The sequence below is a fragment of the Polypterus senegalus genome, chromosome 13, assembly GCF_016835505.1.
Source record: "Polypterus senegalus isolate Bchr_013 chromosome 13, ASM1683550v1, whole genome shotgun sequence".
NCBI classification, from domain to species: domain Eukaryota; kingdom Metazoa; phylum Chordata; class Cladistia; order Polypteriformes; family Polypteridae; genus Polypterus; species Polypterus senegalus.
Genome location: NC_053166.1, coordinates 69,676,522 through 69,695,850, shown reverse-complemented (window position 1 = coordinate 69,695,850; position 19,329 = coordinate 69,676,522). Strand labels below are relative to the sequence as shown.

Below are 19,329 nucleotides of genomic sequence, written 5' to 3'. Positions count from 1 at the left end.
ATCTGTGTGCTTTTCCTCACTGGCTACTACTGTTTTCCTCTTATAATTAGTGGTGAGGGAGAAAGAGAAATGAGGAAGATGAGATGCCACATACACTTCAGTTTAATCTTAAATATTTTGCTTTAGCTGTCAACTTGTGAAATGTGAACAGATATGCTGTTATGACTAACAAAATTCATGCTGATTATAAAAGTAGTCATTATAAGCTTGAAGTAAATGTTAAGTTCCCATCATGAAACGAACAAATATGCAGAGTTAAATATGGTTTTAAACTTTCAGTTTATATTACCAGTCAGTAATAAATGTATTTAATCACTTTATGCCATTTTTTATATCCTCTATTTTTGTGTATCTGTTATAGTAAAAGGCTTCACATATTTAGATAACATATGATATTAGGTAAATGGAATCAGAATATACATAATTTCCAAATTGTTTCTTAATGTACTAATGAATCAAGGTATCCAAAACATGTGGTAGTTGCCCTCTTAGTTACCAACTCAACAAGCTAGCCAAAGTTACGGCTGACTGAACACAACACAGCTTGCCCCTGTGAATCTAAATCTCACTATATATTGATGAAGTACTGTATATACTTGTGTTTAAGTTCTCCCACGGATAAGTTGGGACTTGATTTTACTGTATAATTTCCAGTATTTTATAATGTTGGTCATATAAGTCGAATGCGGAAAACTCATGCTATTGGTCCAAGAGATGATGATATGCTAACACCACACGGTAATACCCGAACTGTTCCGAAGTGACATTTGCACTATTTTGTGTTGTTTGTATCTCACATCTTCATACACCTTAATTGTAAGAGCATCCATTATATACGATGGAGTGTTCGATCAGAAGAAAATATGAAGCTGGTTTTAAATCAAAAGTCGTTGAAGTGGTGAAAGAAATTGGTAACTGCGCTGCTGCAACAAAATTTGATGTGTCTGAGAAACCGGTGCAAGACTGGGGTAAGCAAGAAGATGTAAAAAAAAAAACAAATTAATCGTCACATTTTTCAACAGCTGTATAAGTCGGGGTCTGATTTTATGATTGATTTTTCAGGTTTCAAGACCTGACTTATATGCGAGTATATACAGTAGTCACCACATGGTTTCTAAAAGAACATTATGCCTCAATCAAAGCAAATAGAGAAGAGATGAATATCAAAAAGCAACCAAAGATCACAGAGAAACATCCATAGAAATTCAGGCCTTTTTAATACCAGCTCGTGTTCATGACTCAGCGATAAGGAAGAGAGTAAATATGACATTCATTAGAGAATAGCAAGGTTAAAGCCTATGCTATCCAAGTATAGCTGTCTTGGATTTACAAAGAAACACATGGATGATGCCCATTATTTTGAAATAATGTTATATGGATGAACGAGTCAGAAATAGAACTGGTCAGATGAAACGGGTCCCATAATACCAAGCATAAAGCTAATATTCAGCATTCATTAGTAAGAACCTCATACCTACAGTAAAACATTAGGGTTGTAGTTTGATGGCTTGGAGATAATTTTCTGGCCCAGGACCAGAAAGATTATCGATGGAACCATGAATCCTGCACTTTGCCAAAATATTCTGAAGTCCATTATCTGTCTGTGGCCTGGAACCGAAGCATAATTGGGTTATGCTATAGGACAAAGATACAAAACACAGAATCAAGTCTTCATCTAGATTTCCCAGATGAAACAAAATTAAAGTTTGAAGTGGCCTAGTCAAAGTCCTGACTTGAACCCAACAGAGATGCTGTGGCATTGCCTGAAATGAGTTGAAAACCCACCATTATTTTTGAATTAAAGCAGTTCTGCAAAGAGCAGTGGGCTGAGATTCCTCAATAGTGACTTGAAACACTGATATCAAATTATATTAAGCATTTAGTTGAGAATATTGTTGTTGAAAGTTCTGCAACCAAGTATTCAGGACAATTACCTTTTCACAAGGGTGGTAGAAGTATTCAAAAACTTTATTCCTTGAACAAAGGAAGCAGTGATTTAGAGGTGGTATTGTGTGTTCACTTAGTTCTCTTTCATAAATACTGCATTTTCTATAAAGGTCTGAGACCATTCATTGTTGTAAACATGTAAAACAGAAAGGAGGTGAATACTTTTCAAAGTACTGTGTGTAGTCCTCATATTTAAAGTGCCTGTTACATGTATACATGCTGCCAAGGGTTGTAATGAAAGTTGGTCCCTCATCTCTCTTTTGGTGTCTTGGATCTATTTTCAATCTGGGTTTCAACAGGAAACCAGTGGGAACTCAAATAAGGATGTTTTTGTTTAGAATATGAACATAGAGCATTTATAGGAATTATAGGAGCTATTCTTTTGTGATTCCATCGTTGTGTATCTCTTCTTCTCCTGCAAGAAAAAAACCAGAAATGTGAAAAGGGCTAATTATGTTAACTTTCACCCATTCCAAAAAGTGGATTTTATGGAAGTTTCTGAGATCAACTTGAAAACTGCTTCATTTGTGCCGTTTAACCTTTTCTTCTCCTTGAAAAACGAAGCTTTGCTTTATGTGATTTTATTTAAAAAATGTATACAGTAATTGAAATATGGAAATAACCTCATGAAGGGCAGACTGCACATATTGTAAGACTTGTATACAGGATGAGTTAAAATGCACGGTAAGAAATTGAACTAGCATAAGATGTTCAATGTTTGGTTGATTGGTTGGAGGAAGATTTTGCTTAACTGGAGGGTGTCATTTCTGAAGGCCTTTCAGTTCTACAGTATGCTCACAAGTGTGAGTTGATATTTCAAAGCTCATGATAAGACAGAGGGAAAACAGACAAGGTTAGTGAGGACACTCTTTAGCTATAGTGGATGACTCCAGAAGTGTCCATACAGCATAGTCGTTAAAGAAGTCCTACAGTCAATCTGGTTAGTAAAGTAAAAAATAGCTTTGGCTAAGCCTTCACAAGGCTTTAAATAAATGGAATAATTTATGGTATCAAGATAAAAAATGAAAACATTTACTCAACTGTTTTGCTCTTTCCTAATCCTAAAAACACCAGATCAGGGAATGATTTCTTTTGAAAAAAATATTCTTGCTTAGCAGGTTTGTTAAGCAAGAATCATTTCATTGGAAGAGCTTGAAAAAAACAAACATAAAAATATTTTTGCAGTGACAAGTTTATTCATTGTTTGTATTATCAGCCCACACGTTAGATCTCATTAACCCGTAGGGCATGTGCACTTACAGTACAAGATAATCAGACTTTCTAGAAATAAGTTCATAAAAGTTGCTTGCAACTTAATGCATTGATTATTAATAAGAAAGCAGATGGCAGTGTTACCTAACAGTACGTGTGGATTTTCATGATCTTTCTTTATTTATCTGAGATTCTTTTAGGAACTCTGGGTTAACCACTAACTCCAAAGATTTCTATATTGACCAAATATGGGCTTGCCTCATTTTAAAATATACCAAATCTCAAATGTTTCAGAGTCAGCCAATCTATTTCATAAATTTTAGATCACAGAGACAGAGTAGCAAGGTTTGACTTATTTAATAATTGTTGGACAAGCTTCAAAACTACACTGATCCTTCTAATTATGCACCTTTTTGGTTTTTATTTTATTTTGATTGTTTAGGTTCTCTGTATATTTTCACGTTTTTTTTTTTTTCTATTGGTCTAACCATGAAGTCGGTTTTGCTTCTTTCGTCATTATACTGTAGTCACAGGCATGCGTTCTTTGTGTGTGATGGTTTAAAAGGTCACCTAGTGCACCCCTGGATCATCTAGGATGAAATCAAATTACTTTATTATGCAGTTTGAAGACTTCTCACATAGAATTTTTTTTAACTATGACTTTTGTTTTCTGATTTAGGTTTTGGCAAATGATAGGACTATTTCTTGATTACAAACATTGGGTTGGTTTCTGACTACACTTCATCTCTCAGTTCCTTTTTAAGTACATCTTTGTGACTTGCTACTTCAAAGGCACAGCACAAACAGAAGATGTTTGCACATCTAGCCAAAACATCACAATTTATTACCTGGATGGCATACTACCTGAGTCATCACCTTTAGACACACATTATTTTGACTGAACTTCCCTTCTAGGGTGCTATCTCTAGAAACTTTCATCAGGCTTTGTTGAAAATCATCTCTGTTGATTCCTCAGCAAAACAGATTCTGCATTCCGCAAAACAGGCACCCTACTTGGGAAGAGTCAAGAAATCTTTGCAATTTGTTTTAGGATGTCTATCAACAAGTATGGGATAAAGTTTAGGAGGTTTTGTGCAACAAAGCACAAAAAAATCATAATCTTAGTTTATTACACATACTAAAAACACAGAATCTGGGAAATAACAGTTCACTTAATTAGCCCGGGAGTCCAATTAAAAACAGAATCTGGTTGGAACAAAAATCTATATAGTCGACCCTTATCGCGATCGCGGTTAATTAGTTCCAGACTCTACCGCGATCAATGAATTTCTGCGAAGTAGGATTCTTTATTTATAAATCAAATATTTTCGCAGTTAGAGCCTAGAAAACCTGTTTACGACCTTCTAAATAAGTTTTTTAACATTATTTGAGCCCTCTAGACATGAAATAACACCCTTTAGTCGCCATTACACTCGTATTACCCAATATATTAGACAAAATAAGAGAAAATAAGACATATTAAACGTTGCAAATATCATATTATTATTATTGTATGGTACATTTAATTACACACACACAGTTCTTACACACAACCACTAACCTATGAAAATAGTGCAACTTATTCGATGATGAAGCGATGAAGATGAAGAGATGTACTGCACAGCAAAGAAGAGCAAGGTTACTGCTCCTCTGAAGGCATGACCTCTGTAGGAGAGTCTTCAGGTGGTGCAGTATCTTCTGCAGGTGCGTCGTGGTCTTCTTCCGCTGAAGGAGTACTAGGAGTAGGCAGTGGGTGTCTGGGTGCGTGGCTGAAAAACATCCTGATAGGCAGTTGCTGGTGCTGTCTTTTCATATGCGTGAGGAGGCTTTTGTAGGGTTCTTGCTGTCTTTAATTATATCCAAGTGTTTCACCTTCTCCTGGATGGTAAGCATCTTCCTCTGGCGCTTAGTTTCATTGTCAGAAGGCTTAGAAAAAGCAGCACGTTTAGGAGCCATCGTGGGGCTTAGATAAAAGTTCTCAGAAATCACAAACACTTACAAGAGTAAAGATGCTTCCGGTGTGTAGTGACGTAGAAGCGTGTATGAGAAAAAACCATGATAGAGTGAAGCTGCGAAAGTCGAATCGCGAAGTGGCGAGGGACGACTGTATAGTAGCAGGAATAAACCTGGCACTGCCAATTGATATGGAGTTTAGTAAATGAACTATCTTGTCTAGCAGATCTACTTATGTATATTGGAGAGTTAACTTCTAGGAGTTAATTTGTGAGGGCTAAAAGGACGTCTTGGTGACCATTTTGAAATCTGGGTTTGCGAATAAAAAATCTAATAACACTTTCCTCAATGTTTTTATTTCTAAAAGACCTATTTAGATAACAAACTTTTGGTGATGGCATTTTGACATTGGGTTTTGTTTTTTTGTTTTGGGCTTTGCAAAAGAACAGCTTGATAGCCCACCCTTTGATTCTTGCACATTTTGTTTTGACTATGTCTTATTTTATATTCCTTCTCTTTAAAATACTACCTTCTGTGAGTGTAGCGATCCGAGTTTCTGTCCTATCTCAATAAATAACCCTGAGATGAGACATGTTTTCCGTGACATTCGCAATTTACAGAGTGAAGTAGGGGACATACTGTACATAATATGATAACAGAACTTAATTCTCAACTGTATAATAACATATTCAATGTTATTGTTTCGCTAGAAAAAGAAGTGTTAGCAACTAAAGGAAAAAGTGGGAAGTTCAAGCAAGGGAATGACCATGGTAAAATTATGAAAAACTGTCAAATTCCCTGTAAGGACTTACCACTGGTTCCCTCGTTTGTCAATAGGGAGGAAATATCAGTGCTAATAGAGTATAGTGCCTTTTAAGTTATATTTAGCAATGAGAATTCATTAATGTTGCCTCTACATTGTAAATTTGATTGTGTCATAGGTCTTTAGTGTGATGCTTCAATTCCTAAGGGATACACCTATGCCTTTTCTAAACCAGAAAGCAAAGCTATGGAGAAATACTTTATATCCAGGAGAATCTTAAAAATGGGTTTACAACACATCATAATAGTCCAATTGGGCAGAATTTATTTTCTGTTGAGAAGAAAGATGGACAATTGAGGCTTTGTACACTTTACAGTGGGCTTAATGAAATCACTATGTAAATTGACTGTCCTAATCTATTAATCTCCTTGTTCCTTAATGAAGTTATTAGGTCAGTTACCTTTACTAAACTAAATATAAGAAGTTCAAATAATCTAATCAGAATAACAGAAGTGAATAAATGGAAGACTGCTTTTAATACTTCTACAAGCCTTTATGAGTATAAAGTAATTCTCTATGTACTGGCAAATGGTTTTTTAGTCGCATCTCAGATATTTAAAGAATTCCAAATTTAAACCCCTGATTTTGTAGAAGAGGTCATCTCAAGCATTCATATCTGAAAAACAGCCAGGAGCAACACCAGTCCATTCTGGACATATGTAGGGCAATTGACCACTTTATTTTTAATTTAAGGAAAATCAACTTCATAACTATTGGGTTGTAGAACCCAATTTACAATTTCAGTGTGACCATTTCCCACAGAGTACTTTACTACAATGCCTGTTACAGAATAAAATATGTTTTTAAAGACATGTTCAATGAGAGCATCCGCTTCTCCTTTAGCTGTGAGTAATTTATTTAATGGATTGAATCAAAGTTGAAATATGATCAGCAGTGCCAGGGTCTATTACTGAGTGACAAGTGAGAACAGTATGGTGAAGATATGTCATAATGTTGCTGCATGGGGACTGCACAAACAAGAAATGGCAATAACATAAAGAGGACAACTTATACTAGAAAAGATCCTTGGTAATCTTTGGTTACATTAAGAACAAGCCTAGATTTTAACTCCTTATTATTTTTATTGTATGTCACCAATAATGCCTTCAGTTAATTATAAGTTTCAGTCTATACTTAAATATCCGGCATTTAGAAGATCATGCCCCCTCTCCTGGACTGCCATACATTAACATGGGCATGTAACACCTGCAGAAATGGAAGAAAGTATGAAACTTTAAATTGGGGTTGAGAGGATGTGAGTTTGGCTTTCACTTAAAGAATATTACAAAAGGAAATTCTACCTCCTGTTCTCTGTCCTGCCTTTGTATTTATTTCTTAAATATATAAAAGTGTCTTCAGAGGAGTACTCGTTTGAATTTCTGACTATTCTCTGTTCATTCTAAGGGAACCAACTTGATTACAATCTTCATAGAGTGTAAGTGTAAAAGCTAATAAATGAAGAACACCTGTTAAGTTTTAATATGCTGTTTCTTTTATAGCTTACGGAAGTATGATTCAAGGAAGGCGTGATGGTAAGTCCTTTGTAATTTTGTGTGAATCGAGAGCTCTAGTTTGTTATTTAAGTTAGCAATGATTCTTTGTTGGCATAGTATGTCTATATAGTCTCATTCATACTGGAAAGCTGAAGTTCATCTTTGTGAACTAATTTATTTTTATTGTTTATTGTGTTGTTTGTATAAACTGGTGTCTTATACTCTCTGCCAGTCCACCTTGATTGGTCTGAAAGCCCCATTGTCTGTACAGTTTGTACTACATTATTCTAAAAGGTTTCAAGAGAGGTGCACTGCACCGAACAACGGGAGACTTGCTGTGCTGAGTTCTTCTCTAAATGTTTATGATGGATCTTTCTGATCATGTTCTAAACTTAAACATGCCATCAGGTTTGTAAAAAAGATTAATTTCACTTTATTTGATAAGTATGTATTTTGATTTTTGGATCACGACAATAATAAAAATAAGTCACAATGAATTTTGCACAATATGTTAAAAAGCACATTATAGTATTAAGGAACTTCCTGCTAAGAATTTATTTCTTTGGATTGTTCCTATTCACACATAGTCAGATGAGGGGAACTCTTTGCTGGGCCTTGCTCATAGCAGCCATTCTTTAGCGATCAGTAAGTCTCCTATTTGCCTAAACAAACCTGCTTTCTTGTGAAAGTTTACAAAAGAGAGTCCTTTGATATGATATTTGTCAAAAGTGTATGAGGACAACATATTAATCCGTTTCTTAGCTAGAGAAGTGAACCATTCATCAATTGTGATATGTTTTCCTTTTCAATTGAGATAGTAATAAAAAAGCTGCCTGTTTATGCTTGGAGACTCTTTCGTTTTTGTTTTTATACTTAATTTAGTGATGTTTACCTGTGGAGTTATGCAACATAGAGTCACCTGCTTGTTATTCCATTTGTGCTTTATTCATGATGTCCTTCCTGAGGTCTGATCTGACATCATTTTGATTGCATTTTTGAGCCATCATCAGGAGCTATCAGAAGATCAGCTTCCAATTTTAGAAACCCATCACTATCTCAAGTTCAAAGTCAAAGAGTTCTTATCTTCTAGACATGCTTGTCATAATTACAGTAGATGCAGCAAGGCTTACCCAGCATTTTTATGTACGTTAAGCATGAGTAAACCTGTCATTTTGTAGGAGGCATAATGGGGCCACCTCTATCCTATCAGACTGTTAGCCCTGTTTATTAATGATTTTTAATCATAAATATTTTTTCTATTGAAAGGCACTCTTCTGGCAACCATGATCATGATTCTTGCCCAAATTGGTTATTTGGTGCTGCGGTTAACCCAACGTTACGTTAAGTGGGAACTTGTGTATATATGCAAAGTCATTAATGTAAATCATTTTTCAAAAATTACAATATGTATATTACACTATGAATAAAATCACTTCTGCAACTTTTATTACAGACAAGATAGGAAAGAACTCTTCCACTGAATCCATTATTATAGCAAACCTTGATGATGACAGATTGGTAGGAGTGGTAGGAACAGGGCTTGCGCTAATATTAGCCACAAAGGGGGTGCCAAACAGAGTCAGACCAAGTCAGAAGTGTTGCGCTTCTCCACTATGGATGATGTGGGCACAGTCAATCCTAACCAGATTACACTGAATACATACTGAGGGAGCTCCACGCGTGGGGAGTTATCGTTTTGGTGCTTGTGTGCACGATCTGCGGCCACCATGGTGTTAGTATTGCTATGCTGTATGTACATGTTTTGCCTGCTTTGGTGATTTTCTATTCTGGTGTTGAGTGTGTTATTAATATATATTATTTTCTCAATATGATATCTAACTCATATTTGTTTATATTATACATACAGCATCAACTGTGATGTTCAAAATGTTTAAAGCATTCATTGTCTGGTTTTATTTTTGTCCTGTACTTTGGATAACTTTAGTGAGATTTCTGAATAAAAGATCTATTCCATTAATGGTAGTTCATCTGCTAGGGTGCAGGATGTCAGGCCACAGTGGCACCAACGTCTTGTTAAGACCATCTCTTCAGTCTAGTGCTTTACTTTTTACAGCTTCAGCACAGCTGCCATTCATTCAATTTAAATTCTGTTTACATCAATTCTTTATTAAAACAGTTCTCATAACTAAGATTGAATTAAGTCATAAATCATAAATCCACATTGACAACTGTCCACACACAGAAACGCAAATGAATGTCTTAAGATTTGGTTTGGGCAACAGGTAATGTGGGATCTTACTCTATTTACTTGTGTTGAATGACAGACCAAGCAAAACATGTTGTACAGCTGTAAAAGCTTGTGGATTACCTGAAATAGCATAAACTGCTTGCTGGCTATTTATACTTTTGATATTATAATGTGGACCTAATCAGAGATTTTTCTCCACACTAAGTTTTAAGTTGCAAAAATCTTTTGGGTTTAGACACTCTCCGGAGTTTACCAGTAAATATTAGCACTTTCTAAATATTCAAAGGGTCGCAACAAATGACTTGTCATATTGAAGAATCAAGAGACAGCAACTTCTCTGATCTTAGAATTGTTATTAGATGTGCATCCTGTGCCACACTGAGCCTAGAGATAACAGATAACAACAAGGCTAGGGCGAGGCACTTCCTATTTGCAAGTGCACTTCTATACTTCATGAAGAAAGGTTGTTTTGTTCTGTTCCATATTTTCACTTTAACAGTTTGTAATAAATAAAGAAACCAAACTGTCTAAGTATTGGAACTACAGTTTAATCTAAACTTCTAGTTTTATATTCAAGTTAAAGCTCTAATTTGAAGGTTAAAGCCCAATTTCATGTCATAAATCCCTGAAGAACTGTTCTGTCACCAAATCAGAAACCTCTCACCTTACAGTACAATTTGTACCCATTTTTTTCATCCATGATAAAGTTTCCACTTCATATGTAATTTATTTTTGACTGATCATAGCCAGTATTACACAGGTTTGTGTACCTGCCATTTGCAGAAGATGTGCATCTTTCTGTCTTTTTAGCAGTGGCTGCAGTGTGAGCAAACCCACTATCGGCTATAATCACACAAATGGAAATGCTTCCAAGTTAACCCTAAAACACTGATGGCTGCTGAGGGCATAGACAAGACGTTGACTTACATTATAGCTTTACAAATGTAAGGAGGTGAATAGTGGATAAAATTCAGATATGCACAACATCTAAAGATTATTTGTGTTCCTGATGGCTGTGCTTGGATAAGTTACTTGGCATTACCAGTGTTCAATTTCCCCTTACTTTGTAAACTAAACTAAAAAATTCTGTAAATGTATGATTAAATTAATATTTCTAATGCAACATACTCTGATTATTAAACTTTATTTGGATCAGAAAGATTTCTTAACTTTAGCAAAATGGAAATAGACCATCAATAGCTGTTAGAAACCAACTGTCAGTCTATCTATGACATTACAAACCTTTGTTTAATTGTATTTTTTATCATTTTCTTCTTTTGTGAATTCCAGGATTTGTTGCAGAAAAAAACATTGAATGGTGTGTATTGTCTGTTTCATTCATTAGATGCTCTTAGAAGATACAAGGACAAAATCAAACAGAAATTTGAAAAAGTTAAAGATCATAACAGTGACTGGACAGAATACAAACTTCTTGATGAAGAATATACTCAACTTCGGATACAAACAAAGGGTTGCACTAGAAGCATCAGGCCAAAATTAGTTAGGCAGAAGACAGTGGACAATGATTCCAACTTGAAAGATCTCGTAGCTCCTGAAAGAAATAAAAATCTAGTGCTAAAGGGTTCAGCAGGAATGGGGAAGAGCTATACAGTACGCAAAGTCATGCTAGAATGGGCTTCTAATACGGCATACTGCATGTTTAATTATGCCTTCTACTTGGACTGCAAAAATCTCATGAACATAGAAGAAGGCATTAGCCTTGATAAATTACTGTTTCAAGATTGTGAAGATTTGATGAATGAAGAAATTGAGAAAGTGCCAGAAAATGTATTGATTCTAATTGATGGCTTCGATGCACTAACTTTTACTTCCGATAGTTGTCAGATTAAAACTACACAGCGCTCAAAATCGCCTTCCCTTCACATTTTACAATTATTTCAAAGAAAGGAATTAAGAGGTTGCTACTTAATAATAACGATTCGCTCTGCTATTGCGGACCAGATTCCAGACCAAGAGAATATAGACCAATGGGCTGAAATCCTGGGCTTCCCTGAAGAAAGTATCGAAGAATACTTCCACAAAAATTTTGATGAACCTGAGCAGGCAACTGCAGTGGTTGAACAAGTTAAGGCCAACAAAAAATTACTGGCCATGTGTGAGACTCCTCTCACTTGCTGGGTGGTCTGTGCCCTCTCCAAATCCTGTGAAGTGACAAGTGATTCACTGACACACATTTTTGTGAATTATATCTATAGTCTGCTAAAATACCACAATTCTACTTTAGATAAAGCAGAAGCCAAAACAATTCTTATGATCCTTTGTGAGATGTCAAAGGAAGGCGTTGAGAATAACAAGTGGGATTTTGATAATGAACAGCTACTGAACAAATTCCAGAACTTGACATTCCCCACCAACTTCCTGAATAAAGAGTCCTATCAATATGGAGTCTCAAAGAAAGTCAAATACTCCTTTGTCCACAGAAGTGTTCAAGAAGTTTTGGCTGCAGTTTTCATTGCTAACAATAAAGTCTTATGTAGAGATTTCTTAAATAAGTCACTTTCCTCACCTCACCAGCGGGACACCATTATATACCTTTTTGGTCTTTGTAAGGGTGACACTTTGGAACCATTTCAGAATTTCAACCTCCAATGTTTTACTGAGCTGAAGTCCCAGCTGTGCAGCTGGATAAAAGAAGCTGTGAAGTATTTTAAAAAGAGACCACGGGATAGTCATCTACTCCAAGACATAATGTTTTGCCTTTATGAGTTAAATGATAACGAGTTAACAAAGAGTACTATGGGCTTACTTGAGATGGTTGAAATGTATGACATTCCCCTGAACAAGCGTGATTTCCTGGTGTTAAACTACTGTCTCCAAAATGCCAAGTCTCTCAAAAAACTGATTTTGGCAAATTGTAACATGAGACGTAATGACGTGGAAACATTGCTGCCTCACCTTAGAAATGTCCAGCAGTTCACGTGAGTATTGACATTTTATTAAGTATAATCCTTAAGAACAAACTTTTTTTCTTTGATCACTGTGACCCTGTATTCTTCTTTTAACTAGATACATTGTAATCCTTCAGTTCTTACTATTAATAATGAAGAGATTCAACACTGTAAGGTACCATTTAAAAATAATGACAATAAACTGACAAATAAACTAAAGCCAGGGATGGATCCCTGGTGGAACCATAAAAAACACAAATGCAGTAGCCAGAGATGTCATCAGCCAGTGACATCCTGCAAGAAATCATAAACAAAATAAAAATACAAATGAATATCTGAATAACATATACTGTACATAGAAAACAAAAATGACAAAACAACACCAACATTAAATTTGTCCAGTTCCTCACAAAATATGATAATATTTGTTTCTAAGAAATTGTCATGATATTGTTGATTTAGGCCGCCTACTGCTACTTTTTAAATTTTTATCCCACTTCAAAAGCACCATCCTGCCATGAGTGCCTTTCTGTTAGCTAATTAACTGCACAGTATTGGCCCATCAAAGCTTTTAAAGTGCATGTAATAATCTAATTCAGTATTGTAAATTGAAGTAGAATTTCTTCAGTTGGTTGGCCAACACGAAGGTGTGTGTTCATATTCATTTTTACCAAAGACCCAAGAAGACACCTTTATATTTATGCTTGTATGAAATGATTAGTATATGTATTTTTGAATATATCTGAGGAAAATTCTTTTTTACACAAATACATTTATCTCCGTGTATCTATATTGTAGGTTTGTAGGTTCAATATTGTGATACATACAGCGTGCAGTGAAATTGTTACCTGCATGCGCTAATTAACACACAACATGAGGCCACTCTCTGGCGTCATGATTAGTGAGTGGAACTTCCTTACCACTAAGCCTCTGTTTTCCTTAACTTACTGTAAATAACTACTTTACTTATTCTGGAAGGATTCCCCGAAGGACATTCTCTAGAATACATACATGGGCCAAAAGGTTAAGCTAAGATATAAAATACTTTAATGAGTAATCACAGAGGAGAGATGAACAAGTGGAGAACAGACAAAATTATACTAAATGAAAATGAAATAATAGAGCCCGTATTGGTGCATTTGGCCTAACTACTCGTGTATCTACCTTCTGACTGTCTAGATGAGGACACCCTTCCCACTTTGTCCACCTTTAATTGAATTGTAAAATAAAGGTTTCTCTGTTGCTTGTCAGCTTGTAGTTCTGTCTTTTTATGTTTTATCCTTGTTTCTGAATTAACCTCTGCTTGTTTCAAATTATGTTTCAGTCTTTTTTCTGTTGTTTCTTCTATTCCTAATCTGCATGAAATGAAACCAGTTTTTATTGCATGCTTAAAGATGGGGTGATATTTTGTCAGATGCTTGTATTATACTTAATAGTTCAGGTAGAAATCCCCACCATGTATGTGGTTCAAAGTTTTACTTATGTGGTGTTGTGATTTGATTTCATTTTACGTTTTTTTTTCATTCTTCTGAGCTCTGGTGAAGACCTTTTTTATTGATCTTTTGAGTTGCAGATTCCATTTCTGGTATACTGATGGTTTAGGTTTTTAAATAGTCAAAGTCAATTGACACCTTTTCCAAAGCCTATTTTTTTGTGGTTGCTGAAATTTTGTGTCATGGTTGCCTGTGACAAAACAACTTTTTACTGTTTTGGAAGAAAAAGACACAGTTTTTCTAAGCAGAGGACCAGGAGATAAGATGTTGTCAAAAATCACACTAGGGTCATAACCAAGAAATCAAGCCACACTTTCAGAGGAACCAAAAAGCACTAAACACAAATCAAAGTCAAAAAGGTACCAGGAACAGCCATTAACAAAAAGGGGATCAGATGTTTAGCAAATGCTAAGTAGTCTTCTGGGATATGTTCACAGACAGAAATTACCCCTTTAATCCCTCTTCATAATCAGCATTGAGGTCATGACCTGCGTGACCACACCCATTTAAAAAACATCTAGCATCATATTAATGAAGTCACAAATTGTGGTCAAAACAAATAGTAAATATGCATGTTGTAAAATAAATTTTAGAAGCCCTAAAATCAAATAACTACTGTAAATCTAGCAACCCTTAAATGCCTTTGAGAAAATGGGAAAATGTTAATGAATAAGAGTAAAAAAAACTGAAGAATAAAGCCACCTCACAACAAACCATCAGCATTGCAACAGTGTCATGCACTTTCTGGTTATCTGAGATTGCCAAGTTCACAAAACTTAGCATGTCTTTTCTATTGTTTACGCTTCCCAGTTATAATCCTTTAATTTAGCTTTGACATTTGATGTAATTGATTTCCTGGTTGTTTAACATCTTTTGTCTTCTTGTCCCTTAATATTCAAGCTGTCACTTTTCATGCCTTGGCAGAATATATGGTCGATAGTGATGAGTGAAACAATTTGCAGTAAAACCTGATGTTTTGCTTTGCCCATAAATTTACAAATTGTGTTCCAATGACATTAATGCCATTGACATAACAAGTAAGGTGTTTAGTCCTTTCTGGGAGCATTTTGATGCTTTAATCCCTTAGGTCCATGTGTCATTTAATATTTCAATAAAGTTCTCCAGCAAGAAAAAAGAGATCACAGGATTTATTTCCTGTCATGTGTAGACATTTTGTTGACATTTTTGGTAGTACAATTCTGACTTTGACAATTACAATAATAATCTTAGTGATTGCAAACCTAAAGGTACATTTAAGACAGAATGGAAACTTGATGCTCAGTGGTGCTTGGTGAGTGACTAGTGTGAACCCGGCCCGGACACAGACAGGTGAACATGTTGTTTTCCACCCCCACATGTTTATTTACAACAATATTTACAAGATTAAGTGCACAACAAACCCCAACACAGTCCTGGCCACACAATGCCTTCTCTTTGGGCCGCCTCCACACTCTCTTCTCCTGCCTCGTCCTGCTTCCACCCGACTCCAGCCTCGACTGACGGGAGACGGCCCCTTTTATATTATCCCGGATGAGCTCCAGGTGTGTCCCGGCATTCCTCCCTGGACACGCCCCAGTGTGGCGGAAATGCCGGCTGTTCTCCCGGAAGCTCTTCGGGTGTCCCTCTTCTTCTTCCCCCCAGCACTTCCTGGTGTGGCGGAAGTGCTGAAGTCCAGGGTCCCCAAGGCATTGGGGCGCCCCCTGGCGGTGACCACGGGTCCCTACAGGGTTGGGCTTCCAAGCCCTCTACCCGTGGCCCCAAAAGCAACCAGGAAGGCAGCCCCCACGTGATCCAGGGTGGGCATTGACCCTCTTCCGGTCCCTCAAGGCGTCCCGGCCGGGTCGTTGCCCCTGGCATCCCTGACACTAGTTATTTGAGAAACATGTGCTTTTATTCTAATTTTATGTATGCATGAGTGGAACATGTTTGTTTATGCAACAGTTGACATTTTGTTTCAACTACTATTATTTAGCATTGAAATCTGCGAACTGAGCAAAGAATCAGTGAAACTTCTGAGCCACGAAATTACAAGAAATTGTCAACCAATGAAGCTGGTCCTGTCCCAGACACCAGTAAGCGATGGACTCATTTTGAAATGCAGCTCATCTGAAGAAGACATGAAGAGGTAGGTACTAAAGAGGGCAAATCTCCTGTTTCCTTTGTGATTCCATTTGCAGCAACAGCCTGGAGTAAAAAAAGAAATGAGTAGAAGTGCAGATAGGAAGACAGTCATAAAGCCAGAAAAACAGTTTGAAAGACAATTTTCAAAACCCAATATGCAAAACAGAAGTCAGAAAAAGCAAATGGAAACTAACACTAAGTCTGCTTGGTAGTGCCTTTTTAGCTACCTTTCACACTAAACCAGTAGAAAGAGAGACCTGAGAATGAGAAAAGTTCAAAATTGGAGCACTAAATCGTGTGTGCTGCCATTTTAAGTACATGTGGTGTTGTGACATCAGACAAAGCTGACACTGATCAAGTGACCATCGGCAGTGCCTGGCAACAGGAACAAAATTGCAGGAGATACTGTATGAGATATGAAAAAACAAATGGCAGTATAATGATGTCATTGCCATAATGACAAAAAAATAATAACAGTAAATTGACTGGAAAAATCATTACAAAATGAGAAACCATAAAAGAACCTGTCATATATCTGATATCCATGACATTTGCATGCCAAAGATGGCTCCGCATTTTCTCTCTTAGTGTAACTTTATTTTCATTTAATTTCTGACATAGTTCAAGTTCAAATTTTATTGTTATGTGCACAGTAAGGAAACACATTTCCCTGAACAATGAAATTCTTTCTTTGCTGTCCACACCAAATGACAAAACCAATGTATAAAGATAAACATAAATAATATGTAGCAGATAGATAATAAGTAACAGAGGCAGCATAAAGTATAAAAACAGAATAGAAACATAAAGTGTAATTATGCAGGTAGGTGTGTGATGGGCAAGTCAAATACAGTTGTATGAGGTAGATAGAATGAGGTGAACCATGGTTATAAACTCCAGTCAGTTATTCAGGAATCTAATGGCCTTGGGAAAGAAAGAGTTCTTTAGCCTGGAAGTCCTGCATTTCATACTTATATACCTCCTGCCTGAGGGTTGAAGTGTGAACAGTTCGTGTTGGGGGTGAGTATGGTCCCTGAGGATCGAGGCAGTTCTCCTGCGGACTCTGTTGTAGTTGTAGATGCTCTGCAGAGAGGGCAGTGGGGTTCTGGTGATCTTCTCAGCGGTCTTTAATACTCTCTGCAGGCGTTTGCGGTCCATAGCAGTAGTGTTGATGTACCACACGGTGATGCAGCTGGTCAAGATGCTCTCAACAATGCAGTTGTAAAAGTTGCCGAGGATCTTAGTCGACATACCAAACTTCCTCAGCCTCCTCAGAAAGTACAGCCGCTGTTGAGCCCTCTTGAGCAGCTGTGTGGTATTAAGTTTCCAAGTGAGGTCCTCACTGATGTTGACGCCCAGGTATTTAATGCTGCTCACCCTCTCCACTTCAAGCCCTCGGATGAATAGTGGCCCGTGAGGTCTCCTCTCTTTCCTCATGTGCACTATCATCCCCATCATCTTGTCTGTGTTGAGGGTGACGTTGTTGTCCTCACACTATGACACCACACTGTCTACCTCATTCCTGTAGGCCGCCTCATCCCCACCAGTGATGCATCCTATCACTGCGGTGTTGTCTGCAAACTTTAGGACGATGTTATCTTTGTGGGAGGCAACACAGTTGTGGGTGAAGAGGGTTTAGAGAATGGGGCTGAGAATGCATCCCTGTGGGGTGCCTGTGTGTGATAATGGTGGCGGAAATCCTGTTACCAGTCCTGACAGACTGGAGCCTGCCAGTCAGAAAGTCTAGGAGCCAGTCACCGAGAATAGGGTGCAGGCCAAGTGCATACAGTTAATGGGTGAGTTTATGGGGGATAACAGACAAAAGACCTAATCGACCTATAGTCCATCCAGATAGTCTTTTTTATACTTCAGTCAGGAGATCATCGAAATATTAGAGGCTTAATAGAAAGAGTTGACAGTCCCATCCATTACATCACACATAACTAGTCACTTAGTGGTATGATTTTGAGGGATTGAGATTTACAGAATTTTACTCTCTCTGCATTTTGTTTTTTACTTTAGACATCATTTTTGATTATGTAGACATTTTATTATTATGTTTGTGTTGTTTTTATGCCTCCATTTTATATGTTGCTTATTGTGGTAACCACTATATTATGTTTTATTTGTGTGGATGCTCACAACCATTTTGTGGCTGTCTGCATGACCATAGCCATATTGTTTATAGGTTGCCAGTCATGTGACATTTTGAATCATAATTTAAAAGAATCCTGATGTCCAAGTTTCTTTTTGCCTTCAGATGATACGTATTTGCAATCTGATTAGGATTCTCACATGTTTGTTATTGGCTTTGATATTCAGTTAACATTTTTGGCTCACACAATTATTATTTCTATCTTTCTGGTTTTTAACCTATGCATTGTTTTTTGAGACCCCATTCTTTTTCATCTCCTGGTCCAACACAATAATTCAAAATCTATGACTTAACATTTTCACCTACATTACATTCAGGCTTAGATTACACACCACTTTCTAACAGGGGAGCCCCAGAATTCTAGAATGTGCCGTGTTTGATTGTAAAGGTCAACAAGCTCATACAGTAACAGACTTGTTAAAATTTCAAAAGAACCCTCATAATTTTATTTTAGCATAGGTTTTCTTTCTTTAAGAAGCTTTCTCTTTGGTGCAATGTTTATTGTTTAAAACTTGAAGATCTTATTTTCTTATCTAGGGGTCTCATGTATAAAACTTGCTTATGCTTGGAAAACATGTGTAAGCTATTTCTATCCCAAAAGTTTGGATTTACAAAACATGAACTTGGCATCAAAACTGGCTTAAATTTAAGGAAACTTTTGAGCACCTGAAAATCCTATGCCGACGTTTTTGTGTTGGCATTTTAGCGACTCCAGGCAGCAGGACAATGAAGTGAATTGAAAATCTTGTTTATTGCACATGTCAGTGATGCACCAGTCCCCTTCTGATGTTCCAGAACTAATTACACTGTAGTTAACTGACATGTTCTCATAATACAGCTGTCTTTAACATTGGTAATAACATTAGGAGTATGCACTGGGCGTTAATTGCCTTAGTGTGTAGCTTATCTATTTTGTCGATAAAATGGGGGTCCTGTGCTGTATGATATAACTGGCAATGGCAGCACTACCACAAAGTCAACCATCACACACAGCATGACTCTGAAGTCTGCTTC

General features: G+C 36.7%; 1 protein-coding gene across 6 annotated transcripts in view; it reads left to right on the top strand.

Annotated features, from left to right (window-relative positions):
- The window catches only part of LOC120543268 (NACHT, LRR and PYD domains-containing protein 3-like), a 48,059-nt gene that overhangs the window by 17,294 nt on the left and 11,436 nt on the right, over positions 1-19,329 (top strand). For all 6 annotated transcript variants that reach the window (XM_039776277.1, XM_039776274.1, XM_039776275.1 and 3 more), the window contains 3 exons: positions 7,435-7,467; positions 10,983-12,576; positions 16,012-16,164. In XM_039776277.1, coding sequence (XP_039632211.1) covers positions 7,435-7,467; positions 10,983-12,576; positions 16,012-16,164 — 1,780 coding nt within the window. The remainder of the gene's footprint in view (positions 1-7,434; positions 7,468-10,982; positions 12,577-16,011; positions 16,165-19,329) is intronic.